General features: G+C 32.0%; 1 protein-coding gene across 3 annotated transcripts in view; it reads left to right on the forward strand.

Moving 5' to 3' along the window:
* The first annotated feature begins 528 nt into the window (after nt 1–528).
* Nucleotides 529–22,055, forward strand: part of LOC149566599 (putative potassium transporter 9) — an 88,641-nt gene continuing 67,114 nt past the window's right edge. Inside the window, exons 1-2 of one of the 3 annotated variants that reach the window (XM_089819897.1) lie at nt 529–672; nt 762–919. In XM_089819897.1, the coding sequence (XP_089676023.1) occupies nt 878–919 (42 nt within the window). In that variant the 5' untranslated portion in view covers nt 529–672; nt 762–877. Of the gene's footprint in view, nt 673–706; nt 920–18,054; nt 18,422–22,055 lie in introns of those variants that run through there. The other 2 variants (XM_089819896.1, XM_089819895.1) reach the window with 2 other exon arrangements.

Raw genomic sequence — 22,055 nt, forward strand, 5'->3', positions numbered from 1 at the left:
ATTTGTCCACAAGTGTTGGAGATTTTGAGTGAACAATTATTGATACAATAGGGGTCATGTATCGGTCGACAATTGAAAATAACTGGTTCTTAACCCTTTTGCACATAACAATTCACATAACAACTCCTTTATAGTGAGTGTGTCACTGAAACCAGACGCTGAAACCTTCTTAGCTTTTAAAGAGTTAAGTTGTATACAAAAACAACAAATAAATGTCAAAATCCAAAATATAAGCACACAAAATTAGATATAACCACTACAAATGCATTTCCCATGTTTCATCTTACTTTCAAATTGAATTGAATTTTCCTTATCCACAACACTATCAAATCTTAAATAGAGCCCTTCAACCATTCAATAGGGGAAAAATAAATAAATAAAAATCTTAAATAGGGTCATATAACCATTCACTAGAAAAATTAATAAATATCAAATTTTAAATACGGTCATACAACCATCAACTTTATATACCATTACAACTGCTCCTCTGAACTTTTTGCATGCTTCTGCTCACCATTTAAAGCTGCGCAAATGTAATATTTAATAATTTTTGGAGTACTTTATTATTTCAGTCTGCAAACTGTATTTACAGTTACGGTCTGAGAGTTATGGGACCATTCCATATGGGAAGCAGTCAACATCACAGGAAGAATGTGTTGGGGAATGTGCAATGTATTTCAATGAACTTATCTGCTCCATTTTGCCCATTATTTGTTCCCTTTTATTTATTCATTCTTCTTGCTCTGCCATGGATATTTCAGAGCTCAGCGATGGAGTGGCTCATTCGCTTTAGGTCACTTTGCACTGTAAATGATTAATTTTGTCTCGGCTTCTTTTATGTGATCTGGAAAGCTCTTGGACATTGGTGTTTCTGAACATGGATCCGGAAGCTGGAATTGATCGGCTTAAGGAAAATAAGGTTAGTTAAATTTTCCCTTTTACTTTCCATGCCCGTTTGATCAAGTTCATTTTTCCTCTTTTGCAAAGGATCTTGTATATATTTAGCCAGGCTTCTGCATTATACAGCATTAAAATAGTAGTACACTGTAAACAAGGGGAAACATCGTAGGGTTCGAGTAAAAGAACTCAAATTCATTATGATTTGCCGAATCATAATGAATTTTATGGAGTTCATTTTCTCTCTTTTGCAAAGGATCTCGTATATATTGTCAGGCTCTTACATTGTATACCTTGAGTATTTTACCACGCTGGAAAATTGTGAAAATATAGTAGGGTTCGACTGAAGGAACTGAAATTCATTATGATTTGCTAGCTCTCTGTGTGGTGCTCTGCAATTTTGAAATTGATCCTGATTTTAGAACAGTATGCTCGTAACTATTGTGGAATTTTTATCTTACAGTAGAATTTGGAACTTTCTTTATGTGGACCATTTTGGATGGCTGGTAGGATAGGGCTAGGTATAGCTATAATGGAGTGGGGTTATTATTGATTAAGAAGTTTTCCATGGGATAAGGAGCCCGTTTATTGTAAAACTTGCTTTCCCTCTTTTTAACTATTTACACTTCATCAAAACGCCTTTGTATTTCTCAGCGCAAAGAGCAAGAGGGCAGATTATGATATGAAGTTTGACTTGTGAGATTTCTATCTCACAGAGACTCCCTAATATTTGATTTCACCCATACAAATACATTCTGTATTCTTCCAATAAATATCTCTTTCCTTATTAATGCACAAAAAATCTTGGGGAAGCCCTTATGTTTCATTAGGCCCTACATACGTAAAGGCCTACATTACTATTGGTCTTTGAGGAGTAGGTCTCCTAGCATCTTACTTCTCTTTAAGATATTTCTTATATGAGGATCACAGAAGATTTGTTCACAGCAGTTTACCTGATACAGCTCTTCTCCATGACACTACAGGGAGGTGCTGGGAAAACAAAATTAGATCTCCTTAACAGTCACTTTGCTATAGTTAGTTTCTCCTCAGCAGGGTTGTAATTTCTTTGGAAAGTTTGACTTGATGGCCCAGAACAAACTACATTATTATAATTGTTTCTCAGTTTTGGATTTCTATATAAAAATCCTAGCCTACGCTAACAGGGAACATTTATTTACTAAAATTATGAAAATTATGACACCTATTCTGAGCAGTTGAGATTTTGTTTGGCTGTGATATCTGTTTTAAGTAGGAAGAAAATCTGTGGTCCCATAATCTATACCAAAACTTACATATAAAATTTTTATTTTTAATTTGTAAGTTGGCGAGGCCTAAAGCCCACAGTACCCTATGTTTGGATTTGAGAAAAACATTTACTAACTGGTAACTTATAATTCCTCTTCCCCCTCACTCATATTGAAATAATTTGTACATATAAAAACCAATAATCTCAATCCCCTGCTGGGGAATTTAGCCTACCTAATTGATTATTATCTCAAATTTAAAATACTTAACTTCTCAAAGCTAAACTATCCCTCTGATTAAAAGAGAAGTGGAACTCTTTACATATCCTCGGTAGGAAAGGAATGGAATCATTTGCAAGTGGATAAAGTCTATGAGTTTTGTCTTTGAATACAGGGGACATGGGTGAGATCATTTGCAAGAGGATGAAGTTTGTGATCTGTCTTTGACTTGTATGAATTAGGCCACACATACACTGGAAGTAAGTTTGACAAGATTGAAAACTGCATAAATGTTACAATGGCAACAACTCCAACTGAGCACCAGTTGCTAACTTGCTAGCAGGATCAAGTTTCCTTCAAATTTTTAAAGGCTATTAGGCATGGGCTTGAATTCGATTTTCTAAGTTCTTCTGTTGTCAAGTATTCTGTTAGTCTTTATGTCATACTTTTAAAGCTTTGAAAAGCTGTTGGAAGTGCAGAAGGATGATGCAAAATCATCTGGGTTTCAAAGAAACCCTTCATCACGTCTGTCCTGCAATGAGTTGATTTTATATATTTACAAACGTCGTGTCATCTCTTACATTCTAATAACATAGACAAAGAAAAAGATTACACTTCCATTATATTTGCTCTGTTCAAATGCCACATCACAAGTTCATGTCTGCAACTGCACAAATTTTGTCAGTTACAATACATGATTATCTGTTATAGCGTTTATTGTTTAAATTTGCAGGTTCAGCTGCAAACTGAATTTATTAGATATAAATAGGCAGGAAACTATTATTATTTGTAACGTATCAAGTATGAGTACATAAATGAACAGAGGGCACTCACACATTTGGTCAGTTAAAATCTTAAAAAGTTAATGCTAGTAGTTAGCAATTAATATTTTAACTAATCAAAATATTCTCTCCTAATTATGTCGAGAAACGTTGTGTCATGATTGTAATTTTTTAATATTTACTAAATTTATTTATTAACAATGATATTTAATAATAGTATAATACAGTTATAATCATTTAAATTTGATAATTATGTTAAGAATTTGATTTTTTTCAAATTATAATTATGTTTAATAAAGTTTTATATTTTAATATATTTGATTAATAATAAAATATTATGTTATGTTTTATTATAATTAAGATAAAATTATAATTAGGATTAGAAAAATAATTACATTACAATTATATTAAATTTTATTTATAAAAAGATGTTATATAATTATAAATTAGTTTATTCAATCTCTTAAATTTAACTTGTTCATCATTTAACTTTAATAAATATAAAGTTAAAATTTTAAAAAACTTTATATATAGATTATATATATGCTAATAAAAATAGTGAGAAAAATCATGAGTATCATGATTATATATATATGTTAGGAAAAATAGTAAGATAATTTTTATTAAATTTATTAATATTTAATAATTTTTTTATATTAAGGATGGTATTAATAATAGTACTATACAACTATAATCATATTAAATAAAGTTTTATATTATATTACTAATAAAATATTATGTTTATTTTTGTTATGATTAGGATAAAATTATGATTAAGATTAGAATTAAGTAACTATTAAGAAATAATTACATTATATTGAATTTTATTTAATAAAACAATATATACTAAAATTAAACTTTATATATACATTATAAGTATGCTAGTAAAAATAATAAGAGAAACAGTGGATACCATTATTAGGAATTAAATATTGTTTAAACTTTAAATTCAATAATTTTTTACATGATAAATTAATAATATTTAACAAAAAAATTTGCTAACAATGTCATTTAATAATAAAATGTTGCTTATAAGAAATATAAAGTAAAAACATATGTATTTTTAATTAAAAAGTATTAACCTAAATAAATAATATGATTTATTTTTATTGGTTTTGTAAGATAAATAGAATAAATTTGTAAATTTTTTTATAGATCTAAAAATGTGTTATCAATAATTTAATGTATCATGGTTAATTAATTTGAATCTTGTTTTGACCATAACATGTGAAATGTACATTAGAAAATTGAATCTTGTTTTGATCATAAGAGGTGAAATGCACCTTAGAATTGTTTATGATTGAATGCATTACAAGTTGAATGATGAAACATGAAATAGTCATTCTCATAATTTGTGTAAAATTGAGGTTACAAACTTGCGAGCTCGATTTTTGACAAATTAGGGTACTAGTACTTATAGCAAATTTATGATTGTAAGTAAAAGATGGGGCGTGGAGAAGCATTGTGGAAATTATTGAGGGTATGGAATTGTATTAAGGGTCCTTCATGCTTTGGTTAGTCCTCATGATTGTGTAATGGTGAGTAAAAGAGATAATGGGGTTGGATGATAAGTGTGGATGTAGCTTGAGGAGGCCATTTAGAACTTGCAATAATGCAAGAGATCAATAACTAGATATGTTGTTGTGGAGAGGGGCATTTGCCACCTTTGAGATTGATGAAATCTCAAGGGATGAATCAACCCAACACTACCTCACTTTAGTAGTGCTTTGGTGAGTAGGGTAATTAAAATATAATTAAGCTTAATTTGAATGCAAACTACTTGAAATAGAAACAACTTTACACTAATGAAAGATAAGAATATTTAGTCTATTGGAAACAAAAGGGCAATTGATCAAGACCAATTTGTGGGCTTTGGTAGCTCACTGTCTTGGAAGCTTGTGCAAGTGTAGGACTACAATGCAAATTTAGGACACAAATGTGGAGAGCGTGCACATCCTATGCGGATAAGGTACAGAGACTAAAACTGGAGAGTACAACATTAATAGCTACACTAACATAACTAAAAATGGAATGATTATAAACAACAACTAGCAATCTATAAGGTAAAAACAACTACTTTATAGTAAAGAGAGGAGGTAAGAGATCCAACAATTCGAAGGTAGAAGAATCCCAAGAAGAGCTACACTATTCTCACCCTTGAACTTGCACACACAAAGTGATAAGAAAACTTTTGGGTGGTTTATTCAAGAGGCATGTAAAAGTTAGACCCTCATTTTGGTGCTTTCACCACCTCGAATAGTTATATAGGTAGTTATGATAACGAATAAACCAATACACAATAAACGATGATGGATAAATCTAAAGAGAATTCTCAAGATATTAAGATATGAGAATCAAATAAGAGTAAATGGATGTGAGATAATTCCCCTTCGAACCTAAGAAGTTGAAGCTTGGTGGATTGAAGGCGAAAGAAAGCATGTGTGATGGAAGTGATGTAAAGTGACCAACGAGTTGCAAAGAGGTTGTGACAATTATTCGAGTAGTGTAGAAGTTGCAGAGGCAACTTGAGAAACCACACACGAGTGACTAAGAAGTGATTCAACTTAAGAGAGGGAAAATGAGGGAAAAGGGAGAGTAAACCAAGAAGTATTCTAACATTTTTGACATGTCAAGGGAGACATTACACTACTAGAAACAATAAGTGTTTGTCCCAATGGCCACCTTATGTCTGCAAACTTAGTAGAATGAATGCACGTTGCACAGACATCTACATGTTACACATGCATATTAAACCAAATAAGCCATGTGGTTAAGGTTCCAATCTAAAGGGGATGATAAGGCAAGCGTGATGAGATGAAATCTTAGGTGGAAGTTTTATTTCAGCTAAAGCAAAAGCATTACACAATGAAGATGCACACAAGGTGTAATTTATAATATTATAGTTACCCTTAATGTGTTGCAATCTGATGTGAGATCTGAAATGACCTAAATTGTCTAGCCACATAACTTGAGGCATTTTAGGACATCTCTTCTAGAATGGAAACATGTGTGCACATTACCCAATTTTAGAACTTTTGTAAAATCATAAACATGTGTCAAAAATTGTTCAAAGTAATACAAAAATGTGTTTAAATATGCACATTTGACTATTTCGAAAAGAAAAGATTCAACAAGTTTCATTTGAATTAAGTGCTTCTTTTGGTTATAGTTCATTTCATTGAAAGAGACATATGATAAGTATCCACTCCAACTATGCATTTTAATAGTTACTCAAGTGGCTTGGTTATTATATGGGCCCTAGAAACCTACAAGTACATTAGAGGATGCATAACAAACTAAATGTCATAATCTTAATTTGTGAGGTGGAATGTGATTGTGTTGGGTTTTTTTAATGTTGAAATTTTAAGTTATTTTGATTAACTTGAATTTCTCTATTTTTCTTGATCTTAAATTCATTTTTAAGAATTTATATTTATTTGTTTTCTTCTTTCTCAGTGCTTGTGTTGTGTTTGCCAACTTCAAACAAAATTGTATTTTTTCTATTAAAATGTCAAAGTAAAGTCTTACATTGACTTAAATGATAGTTGGTCTATTCAAGATTGCTTCTTTGAAGATAATTAAAATAATACATGAATGAAAATTTATTTTAAAACACTAAATGACAAACAAAGATCTTTTCGATGACACATTAACTAGATCGGGAATATTTTATTAGTTCTTGTCATAAGACAAGGTAGTCTTGGTTCAACATTTATTAAATAAGAATTAAATATTGTATTGTGCAACTAATCATGTTGTTTGATTTTCTTATAAGTTAATATTTCATTTAACAACACATGTAAAATTTTAACATAAAATAAAAGAAATTAAAGCACATATAGGTTTTTATTGGCTATAGAGTGGGTTTCTTATTCACACCTTAATGTATTCTAAGAGACATTTAATGCCATTAGTAAACCATTACTTTAAAGGGTCCCACAACCACTAGTTTCATTTGGGTTAATAAAAGTGTGTAGATTATGCATTAGATTATGACTTGTGTTTTCTTTAATTAACATTTCCCATTTCCAAGAAAATGGAGCTCCCATACAAGGCACACTTTGTGGTGTAATATCCAATCAACACTGTTATTACCCTTATTTCCTTCATTCTAGATCAATACAAGAACCTACTGTGCATAGTCATCTAGAATTGGGAGCATTCATAACGCGAGGTAAAAAAAATCCTTTTTAATCTTGTTTCATTTAGAATAAGACCCACACTAAGCTTCATCAACTACTCTAATTTTCATTCTACAGGTAATACAGTCTCATCTTAGTGTTTCTACTCTATAGCATAGTTGGTAGGCTCCCTACATTTTGTTTTGGTAATGTGTTTAAAGGGCTTTTCTACCATTACCAAGTTAATTCAAAGTTGTAAGGCAATTAATAACTAGTATAGGCATAATTTGGTTTGAAATTACGACATAGACATCCTCACTTAATTGCTCTCCACGTCATGTAATCAACACACTGATATTCCATCTCTATATCCAAAAAATTCCTACAATGAGCTAACTTGACATCTTCCCATTGGTTTCGATCAAATAGGGATGATTGCTGATGACAATATAACTAATTGTCTTCTATAATGAGCTTTACCCTTTGAGTCCTTAGAGCAATTTTTTTGTATTTGAGCCATCCAACATGTCACTCATGGAATCAACTATATTCTTCAACACTTATCATATAAATGGAGCTCTATTTGCAATTGATATTGTATATATAATTTACTAGACATCGTAAATGTATAAGCCACTTTTTACATCACATAACCAATAAACCAATGCCATGTAGATAGGATCCTCAAACTTTTATAATAATTTCTTTAATAAACTCTATAAAATAAATGAGTAAACAAACATGTTTGTAATGGGAAAATAACCACTTAAATAATCTTAGGGAAATTAGTTAGATTATATTAATAATTACATTTAACCTAGGTTAATGAGCTACAAGAAGAAAATGGTTGAATGTTGAAAAACTATATACATAATTTTTTTTTAAAAATTGGGTCTTAAGAGTGGGAGGGTAAAGATGGAAACAACTAGAATTGATTCACTACATAGTGAATACATGGATGACTTCCTTACACAAACTAATTAAGTTTTACCCTATTTTACTAATATGTGTGTAACCCTATATACATAAAACTTAACATTATAGTCTACACAGTACAACCAAACTTAGAATGTTTGCACATGCTTTCCAAATCAGATTTTTCAATATATTACGCTAGGATTAATCTAATGTTTAAGTTCAAGGTGTTTTTCTATTATTTTCAAGAGCAAATATTCAAATTATCATAGGAATTTGTTTGAAACAATAAAAATGAATTTTGCTATGCAAACACGAAAGAGTTGAAATAGATTTTTTTGTATATCTCTAAAAAAGAGAAAAAAAAAAGGAAAAAAAGAAAAAAGAAAATCTTAAAACAAAATAGTCAATAAAATAGAACGTGGAGCTAAGTGCTAAAGTTATTTGGTTAAGACATGAGTCCAACATGCAAACATTTATGCAATGTGTTGTCTTTTGTATGATTGTCGCAAGTTTGTACATCAAGAAGACTATATTCTCCTTGACTTTTATGCCCAGATAGACACAAAATAAAAAGAGATAATATAAGAAGCTCTATGTATGATGACAATAAAGTGAAATAAATATATTATAAACATTTAAATAAATAAAAAATGAAAAGAGGAGACTAAGAGAGTGCAAAACCTTATTTCAAGAAATGCTCTAAGAAAACCTTGTAATTTGAGAATAGAGGAAGTCTTAGGTTGTTAAGATAAGATCAAAGTATATTTTATCTAGTTTTTGAAATAACTTAATTTTTTTTTTCCATATGCTTAAGAGCGATAAGGCTCATGCTTTGGGTGACTTTCAAAATTTCAACAACTTTTTCACATTTGGGGAGTGACTTCATTATAGTGGGGATGAGTCCACATCAAGGGTTGATGGTTGAGCGACTTGAAAGGTTGTACATTTGTGGAGGAAACAAAAATTTCAAATTTCAAAATTGAGTTTGTATTTTGTGTTTCAAATAATTACATTTTCTTTTTGCTTTTTCCCCTTTGTTTTCACGCTGCCACCCAAAAAATTTAATCATTATAGAGGAAGCACTATTCATCTTCCAAATTTGTAATTTGTAATCTTTTGAAAGACACAATTTTTTGGTAAGGGCCCGTTTGGTTGCAAGCGTAGGAATTGAGAATTAGAATAGAAAATTTGAATGAGAATGGAAACTGAAGAATAGGAATGGAAAAATGCAATCCAATCTTGTTTATCCCTTGTTTGGTTATGCAAGCTTAAATTGGAATAGGGTTAACTTGCAATCGGCGCCGTTTGAAAATATTTTGAAGATGCAATCGACACCATTGGAAAATCGCTGAAATATTTGAAAATATTGAAAACAAAGTTCCCACGCTCACCCCAGGTCAAAGCGGATTTGAAAATTTAATCAAATTTGAGAAAGCGAAAATGAATGCAAGAATAACAATTCCAATTACAGGTATTTTTTGGAATGGACAAAAGCTCATTTTGGAGCTAAAATGAGAATACGTATTCCTATTCCCTATTCCTATTCCACGCACCAAACAAAGAATACAAATCATATTCTAATTTCCTATTCCTATTCCGGTTGTATTCCAGCAACCAAACGGGCCCTAATGGAACATTAGGCATAGAAGCAAAAGGGTGGGTCCCAACATAGAACCCCAGTAACCCCAAGTACTATGCCTTAGCAATGAAGTACCATATAACAAGTAGGAGGAAACCCTATGGGAAATATCTCTCCCCTAAACAAGTAAAATTTTGTTCTCTAGTGTATAAGAAGCACAAAACCCCATGTGACGAAAAAAAAAGCTTTCCATAGAGAGGAGAAGAAGTGAAAGCATGCAAGCCCACTTCTATGTAGAACATCACGATGCAGTGATGGTAGATGCTTGATGATGAATGCTAGAGATGATCCAAGCCCATTAAACCTAATTCCTATCTTTAGCAAGAAATAAAACCATGGAAGTACGCAAGTTATCTTCCCATTCTTGCAACGAATGTGAGGAAATACAACTTAATATGTATGATGCCTCCTTGAAATGCTAGATACAAGGATTCTTAAGCCAATGCCTAATTGTGATAAATGTTGATATGACGATTTAAGTATGAAAAAATATAATTGGACTTAATTTGGTGCTACCATGATAGAAGAAAATGTAGGCAAAGAAATAACATTAGGGTTTAAATGTGCCCTCAAATCATTAGAGTAATAATCATAAGCTTCAAGAAGCTATCATGAAAGAAGAGATCAATACTCTCAATGCTATCCTAAAGGTCTACCATGTGGGAATTCGCAAGCAAAGATGCCATGTCAGTGTAGAAATATGTCTTGATGAGCTATGTCTAGAAGACTGATGTGAATTTGATGCATTGAATCACTGAATTCCAATGACGAATTGATAGGAAATGAATGAGTGTGTTGAATTGTAGATGCAATAGTTTATTGATGAGATTAAGTATCCTCAACTATAGATAAAATAGTATGAGAAAGAGGTGAAATATACTCAAAAATAGATGAATGAGATGTGTCCACCCAAGTTATGGTAACAAGAGTCTCAACATTAGCTAAGGGAACATGACAATTCAATAAAGATTCAATGTCTGCATAGTTGATGATCCAAGTAGTAAAAGGGAACTCTATGTGTTCTATCTAATGAAAAATACTTTATAAAATAATACCCATTAGTCCATAGATTTCAACGGTTTTGTTAAGCCATTTAAAAATATGTCCTTATTTTTCAAGCTTGAATGAGTCCAAGGAGATAAGGGGGTAGACCACATGCACAAAATTAGTTATTTATAACTTAACTTTCCAAATTTAGTTGAAAATGCATTAGAAAATGTTGATTAGAGATGCTTTTTGAGAAAAATAGTGTCACCAAGTGTACTTAAAAATTGATGGCAAACACATGCCATAGGTAAATTCAAGGCAAACAAATCAAACATATTTCAAATTTTGAAGTTTGATATGCTTCCCAAAATGAAATAAAAAATGAGTTGATTCTAAAGCCTAGGAAATATGCCAAAAGCCAGGCAAACTTCAAATTTGATTTACCATTGAAACCTGAAAGAAATTTGGTGAGCATGGATGCCAAAATAGAGGGCTTTGAATCAAAATGAGTTACTTTCCATTTGGATTTAGATTTCAAAACACTTGTAGTTGAAGACTTTGATTTTTTTCTTGCTTATGCTATTTCTACTGGTTGAGTTTGAGGTATTTCCCTTCCAGATCCCACTTCACAGTTGGTAAATGGCCATTTTGCTAATGATTCTTTCCTCACATTCATTGAGGATAGAAAAAATACTCATAATGCACTCCAATGATTGTATACTTTTTGTTGGGCTTTTGGTTCTTCCATCCAAACACAAGACCCTTTGTTATTGTCAATCATTCCAATGGATTCTTTAGTATAACTAGAAGTGGATTCAACATGGCCGAATTTTCCATTTTTTGCGAATACCATTTGCCTTTCATGGTTCCGTGCTAGAGCTTTGGAATGCAATACTATCAAAGATTGAGACCAAATTGGCTTATTGGTTAACCAAGCCACTTTCAATTGCTGGGAAGTTTCAAATTTGCTCTAAAGTGCTTGCTGTAACACATGTTCATTATTCTTCTTGTTGGGCACCATCCAAATCCTCATACAACAAGTTTGAGAAATTTCTATGTGATTTTCTATGGGCCCCATACGGAAATTCATGGTTTTCACATAGTTGCTTAGGATTATTGTTGCTTCCCCAAGGACTTTGCCTCCCCAAAGACTTTATCGATCTTGGTCTCATTTATACCTAAAAACAAAGTCAAGCGTGTTGTGTCAAATGGGTTGTTCGTTACATTTCAAGAAATTAAACTTGGAGAACTCTTCTTCGATGCATCTCCTATGGGTTTTCCTTGCACCACCCAACTTAGAAAGGGATTGGTTTTCAAACCCTATTGTTCATGCTAGAACTAGTGCAAATTAGGGATAATTTGTTGTAAAAGCATTGGAGAGCTCAACATGATAACAACAAACCATGGCTTTGTTGGGATGGAGTTGGATTTTGAGGTGGACTATCTTTTAGTTAGCACAATCTCTAGTGGTTGTCTTTAATCTAGATTCAATGCACTTGCTCATCTCTCAAGTATTCACAAGAAATTTTGCACATGCCACAATTGATACCACTGTCTCTGCTTTTGCTAAAGCTTGCATATGTAATAATGTGATGTTATAGATACAAGTACAAACTGACAAGGTGACTCTTGAGGTGGCCCACTTGTAGGAGCTTTTGCAACATTAGGGTAACAAACCTTGTACTGTTGTGAAGGTTCCACTAGATCCTTCTATTTTCGGTGGTCACTCTACTCATGGTTGTTTTTGTGGTTGTAGTTCCTCTGGTGAGCATTCACAAACACCCCATTCTTAGGCTCTCTGATGTCATTCACTTGATCACAAGATTTACCCACATAGATAGTCTTTCTCCCCTTTTCATTGTGGGTCCTCGTTTGGGTGGCCTCTTGTTGGTGGCATTTCTCCTACTCCTTTAGGTTGGCCCAACTTGAGGCTAAATAAGCCTTCCTCTTCTAAATGCTTTACCAAATTAGCCTTGGCAATCTCTCTGCATCAGGAGGAAAAAGAGGTTGAGGGAGACAATGCAGACATAAGGACACTTCTTGAACCTAGGCCAAATCCCATAGAAGGCTAGGGAAAGAAGGATGATCCAATCCCTCCACCTCCTGTTAATGCTTTGGCTACATAGAGTGCTTTGTCTTTTTGCTATGCCTATTTGTTTATTTGGTTGTTTCTAGGTTTGGGCATTGCCCTTAAGTTTATTTGGTTTTAGTACACTAGGCAAGGCTTGCTTGACTCTCGAGTAGTGAGTTAAATTTCTCCCATACTTGTTCTTTTGTTAGTCCTCTATACCAATGCTAATAATTTAATATGAATGGTTAGGCTATTATATTAAATACACTTGCCGATGAGAAAATTGTTGTTCAAATTCAAAGGCAAGAAACATATTTGTTGTGTTATACTCCACTTGATCAATTACACTAATTTAGAGCAAGTAATGTGCATTTTGTTTGAAAGATGTGAGACAAGCATTGGTGCAATATGTCATTTCTTCCATATGCGACATGAACATAGTATGCAATAGTATTAATTCATCATTGACCTATTTTGTTGAAGATATTTATATTCTATTTTAATAAGTATCATGACAAGATTTGTTTTAAAGTTTAGCTTATAAAAATACAATGTCACTAAACCACATAAACAAGTTTAACATTTATATTTGAAAGTTATAACACAATATTTTGTCTTTTTAATTTAAACAAATATTATAACACTTTTAACTTAGAGCTAAGAACTTAAGGAGGTCATAGATAGGGGATGAATAAAACATTCAATCATAGCAACCCATTAGAATATGAATCTTGATAGAAAGAATAACACCAAAACTTAACCATCACACCATACCAATATAAATGAATAAACAAATATAATATTAAAAAAAAAAAAAACATATTACTAAAAATATAAATTAATTAATAATATTTAAATATTAAAAAATACAATAAAATAATATGACCATACTTTAGTAAAATAAATATAAATAAACTATAAAAAAAAACAAAGTGAAAACAATCCTTACTACAAGTTCTAACCATTGATAGAAAAATTGGGTATCTAAGTAAATGCCAAACCATCTAAATCAAACAAAAGAAAATTATATAAAAAAATATTATTCTATTTCAATTCTTAAAATATAGAGTGAAATGAAATGAAGGGCAATTTTAATTCTTGAAAAATAGACTGCATTGTGTGTGATTAAAATGTGAGCATACTTCTATGAGTCATTATATCCAAGATTGCTCAAGAATGAAGTCTTGAATGAGGGCTCATAGCTCTCTATTCATGGAGTGCAAGGGTTTGTGATGGAGGCCCTTTGTTTTGACCTAGTTTGTGCCCATGCAAGTACACCATAAAATGAGAGATTCAAAGCTCTAATATGCATGCAAATGGAGATGAAAGCTAATTTATATGATAATAATGCAAAACAATGCAAGATTTAATCTATCAATGCAAAATCTAATCTATGAAAGCAAATATAACTCTGGGCTAATATGAAAATGCAAGGATGGATCATAATGATGGAAGCCATGGATGCATGAGAGAAGAAGACAAGAAGATAGAAGTTCTCCACAAAAAACTTTAGTATTCAAACTCCTTCAAACATCGCTCTCCAAATCTGCAACATAACAATAGCATAGAGTGTGTGTATGTAAAATGAGGAGAGGAGTCTCTCTTATAAAGAAGATTGGATGATCAAGATTAAGAGGCAAAAAAGATTTAATTAAGGGTGGAGAAAGAATGATCCCTCTGAAATAAAAATCCAACAATGAGAAATTAGGAAAAGAATTAAATAGAATCCCACTTAGAAATATGTGCATTTAAGTGTAGAGGAATTTTTAATTTTAATTTATTTTATTTCCTCTTTAAGTGGAGATTTATTTAATTAAAAGGGAGCAAGTTCTTTTAATTAAATAGGAAATATTTAATTAAATTAAAATAAAGACTTTTCTCTTAATTAATTAAATGTGGATGAATCATTTAATTAAAATAGAGGATCTATTTTAATTAAATGGGGATATCTTATTTAATTAAAAGAGAGTTTTTCTTTTAATTAAATAGAAAATATTTAATTAAATTAAAAGAGGAGTTTTTCTCTTTATTAATTAAATGTGGATGAATTGTTTAATTAAAAGCGAGGTTTTCTTCTAATTAAATGAGGACTTATCTTATTTAATTAAAAGATAGATTTCTTTTAATTAAATAAGGCTTAAGATCAAATAATCAACCTTAGCAAATATTGAAATAATCGAATTTGATCAAGGAAATTGATTTAATAAAATATTGTAAACCATTGATTTGGGAAATTGATAAATTGATAAATTGAATAATGGAGGCCCATAGTCTAGGTGACCATTTTAAGGTGCATATGTTTGCCCCTCTTTGACTAATGTGTGGTCGACTCAGGAACACATTTAGTCAAAGAAAGAAATTGAAGTGTGAATCTATGAAAGCATGTAAAAACACTCAAGCCAAAACACATGAGATGTTCATTTTAGTTTCAAATCCAACTGTTATAAAGATTTAACAAAATATCTGATAATCTTTACAACACCTCTTTTATTTGTTGTACCTTTTGCTTACACTTGAACACTTGCTCGCAATGAACAAAGCAACAAGCAAACACAAGATATGCAATATATATCCAATTTATGGAAAATTACGGTTAGATTTGAAAATATGATTTTTAAGAGTGATATTAATCAACATATAACTTAAATGAAACTTCACGTCATGTATTGATCTATTGTGAAAATTAAATACAAACTTTTCATTAAATGCCTTTTTTTAATATTGATTTTTGACTTAGTCATCAAGATTGGACCTATATGATATGAATTCAGATCCAAAACCCTAAATGCAGAAAAGAGACCCCTGTCATAAATCAAAGAGCTTTCCAAAAATGTCAAAATTTTGAAAATATCTTTTCATTTGTGCCCTAAGGAGCCATTTTGTCAAAATAAACTATTTTTTGCAAATCGAATTATTGAGCCTTAATATGATCTTTAAAATCAAAACACAAAGGACCAACCCTATTTAGAATTTAGAGACCTTTCAGAAAATGTAATTTTTTTTCGAAAAATGTGCTAATTTGCGCCCTAAAATGATTTTTCATGAAAAATAAAAAAAATTACCAAAAAAAAAAACTTCGGAAAAATCAAAAAATTTCATTGAAGCTTCTTTGATGTGTTGCCAATCTGCAAAAAAAATTCAGACTAAAACACCAAGCCGTTTGGGAGATATGATCAAATTTTTAAGATCTAGGGTTTTTCGTCTCCAAACAAATTTGTACAAGGGGGTTAGCTCTAAAAATGTCCAAAACCAGCAAGTAAAGGTGGGTTGCCCCACGATGGACACCAAAAATGTGTGATTAAAATGTGAGCATATTTCTATGAGTCATTATATCCAAGATTGCTAAAGAATAAGGTCTTGAATGACAGCTCATAGCTCTCTATTCATTGAGTGCAAGGGTTTGTGATGGAGGCCCTCAGTTTTGACCTAGTTTGTGCCCATGCAAGTACACCGTAAAATGAGATATTCAAAGATCTAATATGCATGCAAATGGAGATAAAAGTTAATCTATATGATAACAATGCAAAACAATGCAAGATCTAATCTATCAATGCAAGATTTAATCTATAAAATCAAATATGGATTTAAGCTAATATGAAAATGCAAGGATGGATCATGATGATGGAAGCCATAGATGCATGAGAGAAGAAGATAAGAAGATAAAAGTTTTCCACAAAAAGCTTTAGTATTCAAACTCTTTCAAAAATCGCTCTCCAAACCTGCAACATGACAATAGCATAGAGTGTGTGTATGTAAAATGAGGAGAGGGCTCTCCCTTATAAAGAAGATTGGACAATCAAAGATTAAGAGGCAAAAAGATTTAATCAAGGGTGGAGAAAGAATGATCCGTGTGAAATAAAAATCCACCAATAAGAAAAAATGAAAATAATTAAATAGAATCCCACTTAAAAATATGTGCATTTAAGTGTAGAGGAATTTTTAATTTTAATTTATTTTATTTCCTCTTTAAGTGGGGATTTATTTAATTAAAAGAACTAACTTAATTAAATAAGAAATATTCAATTAAATTAAAACAAGGTTTTTTTCTTAATTAATTAAATGTGAATGAATTAATTTAATTAAAAGAGGTTTTCTTTTAATTAAATGAGAACTTATCTTATTTTAATTAGAAGATAGATTTTTTTAAAAATAAAATACGAAATATTTAATTAAATTAAAAAAGGGGTTTTTTCTTAATTAATTAAATGTGGATGAATTATTTAATTAAAAAGAGGTTTTCTTTTAATTAAATGGGGACTTATCTTATTTAATTAAAAAAAAAGATTTTCTTTCAATTAAATAAGGCTTAGGATAAAATGATCAACATTAAAAAATATTGAAATAATCAAATTTGATCAAATAAATTGATTTGAATTGATTTAATAAAATATTGAAAATCAACATTAGAAAATATTGAAATAATCAAATTTGATCAAATATATTGATTTGAATTGATTTAATAAAATATTGCAAACCATTAATTCAAAAAATTGATAAATTGAATAATAAAAGCTATAATATATAATCACTTTTTAGTACATACACATTGACCCTTTGATAAATTGAATAATGGAGGCTATAATAGATAACATTTTTAGGTGAATACACATTGACCCTTTTACAATGTATTTTATGGTAGGTCCTCCTTTGCTCTCTTTTTTCCCGTATTTATTCAGGGATCAAACATTAATAACAGCACATTCCCAATCAAATGTAATGAAGCTGAAGATAGCGTGGCCAAGGTGCTTGTTCCGTAAGTTTGATGAAGACTAATGGACCCAGATGATTCAAAAACCAATTAAAGAAATTAAGAATTTTCACAAATTTGCCGGCCACCTCCTAAAATTTCTCATTTGACATAAATTTATGGTCGGCGGTCATGATTATAATTAAGGATAAGGCGTTAATCCTTAAAATAATCTTGACGATATGCTCATGTTAGTTGAGACGTCGTGTGCACAGCGAAAAATAAAATAAACCTCTGGTCAAGAAAGGGAAATCCATTGATTGAATGTCATTTCATACAACTATTTACGGGAAGTCAATTTCTTTGGACGTTTGTTTGTGGAGGCAGACTGCTTTAAACAGAATGGACGCTTACCCACTCGAAAAGAATCTTTGATACCCATCCATCGCGGGTAGAGTATAACGTGGCATTTGTGGTGGGAGTCCATCCAATGGCAGAGTAGGTAAATGGTGAAATCGGGGCAGAGAATGTTGTCTACCCCCTTAACATCACTTCACGTTCATAGGAAATTAATGCACAGCTTTTGTAACTACCTTGTGGGCAAATGAGAATTTTTAGAGTACGAAACGCCGCCTTATGGAAGTCCCACTCCGCTGCCTTGTAATCACCGTTTTCTGTTGGGGAACGAGCCCGTTTGGGAATCAGTTTGATTTTGAGAACTTCTCTGGTGTTGTTTCTATGGCTGCTCTGGGTATCTTCCTACAGTGCGAATGTGTCACAGTGGTTGATAATTGAGCTTCTAGTGGCTGGCAACATGGATCCTGAAGCAGGAATTGATAAGTTGAAGAACACTGAGGTCAGTCGGAGTTCTGCTTTCTGTTATTGGTATTTTTGAATCTAGGCATCCACATTGTGTCTGCAGTTGACTGAAAACTATGGTTAGGGAGTCGGATTTAATTAGGAATAGACCCATGAAAGCGATTCAGTAATGGTAGTTTTTTTATTTAGTTGTTGCAACGCTTGTAGCAGTTTTTTCTTACCTCCCAGACGAGCTCTATGTATCGATGATGAGACACTATATAGAAGACGGGGTGAATTACATCATCGCTCAGTTCCGGGTAATAACAAATACAATAACATGGTTTTTTTATTGTTTATTTATTTTATTTGTTTTTGGGGGGGGAGGGGGGGCGGGGGCGATATGATTGGTATTAGTGTGAAGGATACCAAGTATGCTTCAATTCAGTTTCCTTTCAAAACAAAGTTGTACCTATCAGACCCTGATACGCGTTTAAAGCAGTTTGTTATTGACTAGTATACTTTCTGTTGCGATTTCATTTAAAAATTACGATTAGCATGATTGTATGAGTCGATTTAGTTGACTGAATTCGGTATGGGTTCCCTGTCGATTTTTGCTTGAGAGACAGTATGGTTGTATGATTTTATATTTAGCTTTTTGGCTTCTGGAAATACAATGCTATAGTTGTATTCTCCTTTCTGCCGAGCACCAACCTGGAAAATGCATCCATGAGTTAAAAATCTAGGCAATACATTTAGAGATCTTTTCTTTCTGGTAAAAATTTAACCAACGCGCGTCTGCTCATTCTGTATTCACAAATCTTGATCATGTTTCATTTAATCTTTGAGACTATCGAGCAAAACTTAACTTCCATAGCTATGTCTGTGTGGAGATAAACAGAGTTTGTTGTATTGTTCAAGGTTTCTGTCTAGACTTTCTTATGTCTATTGATTGTCGGTAGTTACTGGCAAGAGGAGATCTCTGTTGTCTTGCATCTCAGGTGCAGGTTGCACATTTTGATGGCTGTCAAGCGGTTAATCGTATTGTGCTCTGTTGAAGCTGGAAACTATTGTACTGAAGTATTCAAGTATAAAATTTAAAAGAAATTCAATGCTACCCTCAACATAATCGCCATTCATGGTCCTCCTGTACTCGCACAGTCCGATAGTTGTGACTTAGAGTACCCTGTTTACAGATATCCCAACCTGAGAATTCGTTATTCTTGCATGCATTGGATACCTGTGCTACTACTCCCCTAGGTGTAAAGATGCTCGGTTTTAGGCTTTCAACTTCGAATATCCTGTTTACAGATATCCCAACCTGAGAACTCGTTATTCTTGCATGCATTGGATACCTGTGCTACTATAAGTATTTATCTACTTCCCTAGGTGTAAAGATGCTTGGTTTTAGGCTTTCAACTGATATGCTAGAATACTGGGAAGGACAAAACTTCTCCCACCGGCCCGGATGCCTGACCCTTAAGTTTTAATAAGGAGATCATCTCATATCCTGGATGGGTTCGGAGCTTCATACCGCCCTTAACTTCGCTGGGAGCATATTAATACGGTTTTGACAAGGAAAAATGTTCAAAATTGCATAAACAGGGGTCAGAGTTAAATGAGTTGCAGGTTCTTTTAATTTGTTTTTCCCATAAATTTTGATTGTGTAATTTCGTATTAACTTTTCTATATCCATTGCTAATAACTGAACTCTTTTTACCATCATAAAGCTGTATCCCATATACACTCGTCCCTTCTCTCAATTCTGACAAACTTTGTCCTTTTTGGGTCCACCTTGAATTCTTTTTGGGTAGCTCTGTGTCTTGGAGAATTTTGACAGCCACAGCTGGTAGGATAAGATAGTTTTACTTATTGAACTTTGCTTTCTTACAATCTTGTTCACTTCATTGTGGCTGCTTCTTGTATTTAATCTTTGGTTAATACAAAATTCTGGATGCCACCCTGCAACGACAGTAAATATTCCAATACAGATGGCGAGACTAGTGCGAACTTTGAAGTCCTAAGTTCTTCCTTCTCTGCCACCTAAATATACACACAACTTGCATACAATCATCTGTATTTGGTTTGTATTTGTATTTTTGTTGGCAATTATATCTGTATATTCTTTTTTAGTAATAAGGATGTATGGTTTGAACTAGTTTAGTGGTGGAGAATTTGTATTCTTAAAAGAAAGGTCATAGTTCAATTTTTAACAGGGAGAGAATGTATGTCTCGTTAGTAGTCTAGTTAGGTGCCTCCCAAATAGGTATTGATCACTGTTAGTATATGTCAACCTAAAAAACTATGACTTATATTGTGGACTGTAAAAGGCACTTAACTTATGAATGAAGTTAAGAAGCCAATATTCTTTACAAATTTCTCTTTGCAAAAAATTAATCAGTTGAAAAATTAGATTAAAAAGTTGTTATAATTTTTTTGATTACCTTAACAAATATTATATATTATTAAATATAAATATTTAAAAAATTAGATAAGAAAAATTGTTATAATTTTTTATTTTATTTTAACAATATTATATATGTTATTAAATATAAATATTTTAACATATAAATGACTTGTCAAATTTAAGGAAAAATAGAATTTTTGTTATTGTAAAATGTCTCTATATTTACCCCAATAAATCATATTATATCAAATGTAAAAACTAGAATAATATTCATATTCTGATTGTCACTTAGAAAATCATAACAATAAGTAGGACAATCAAATGTAGAGAAAATGATGTCTGCGGAGAAATCTAGAACATGTAACTTCACATTAAAAACAGAAACTTGAACAGATGGCAGAGTAATTTGAATAGGCCAAGCAACGAAGAATGGTAAACGGAGTGTGGTGCACAGCGAAGAGAGCTAATTGCTGTTCATAACATCGTCCACACGCATGCGGAGGTATCTGGATGAAAAAGCCCTGACATCTCTTTTTAAGCTTTGAATTTTTTGTCTCATTGAATGCTCGGATATCACGGTCATCACCATATTCTTGTGTACTATTTGAGACGCCAAAAGGAGAGCTTTTGAAGTTTAACCTCGAATGACGCGGTTGATCTTTTCCACAAAGACCGATGATAGCGGCATTAATTGTGGGAAGCCCAAAAAAAAAAAAAAATCCAAAAGCTGTGCATAATGATCTATTCACAAAGGTCAAAAAAAAAATGGGTCTTTGGTCTACTGGTGAAGTTGAATGGCTCACAAAGAGCCTACCAGGAATCAAGTGTTGCTGAGTGCAAGGTCCGAAGACATCATAAGGGATGAGGCTGGGATTGTGCTCTAGGCAAATTTGGCAGCGTGGATGCTTTTTTGTCCTTGGCTCTTAGTGGAAGAGTTTTTAGGACGTGCACGCATGGACCTGTATCAGATATGTAAAACTTGTTTATGAATGATCTCCATAAAAAAAATTCAACCGTCTTCTGATATCAATTCGGTTCATTCCATGCTATCTCCATCACAAACAATTTTACAATGAAAGTCATCTATATTTGTCGTTTGGATTATAACAGCATCCTCGCAATACATATTACATATGCTAATCCAAAAAATTGACGCTTCACCCACAATGAAACTCGAGAAATTGACGCATACTCAAAATTAAATTAAAATACCGCTTAGAAATTGCCGCTTGCTCAAAAAAATACAAACCCTAGAAACTGACGTTTACCCCAAAATAATTAAAAA

Source organism: Cupressus sempervirens, chromosome 3 (assembly GCF_028749045.1).
Source record: "Cupressus sempervirens isolate cs-2001-9-10 chromosome 3, ASM2874904v1, whole genome shotgun sequence".
Lineage (NCBI taxonomy): Eukaryota > Viridiplantae > Streptophyta > Pinopsida > Cupressales > Cupressaceae > Cupressus > Cupressus sempervirens.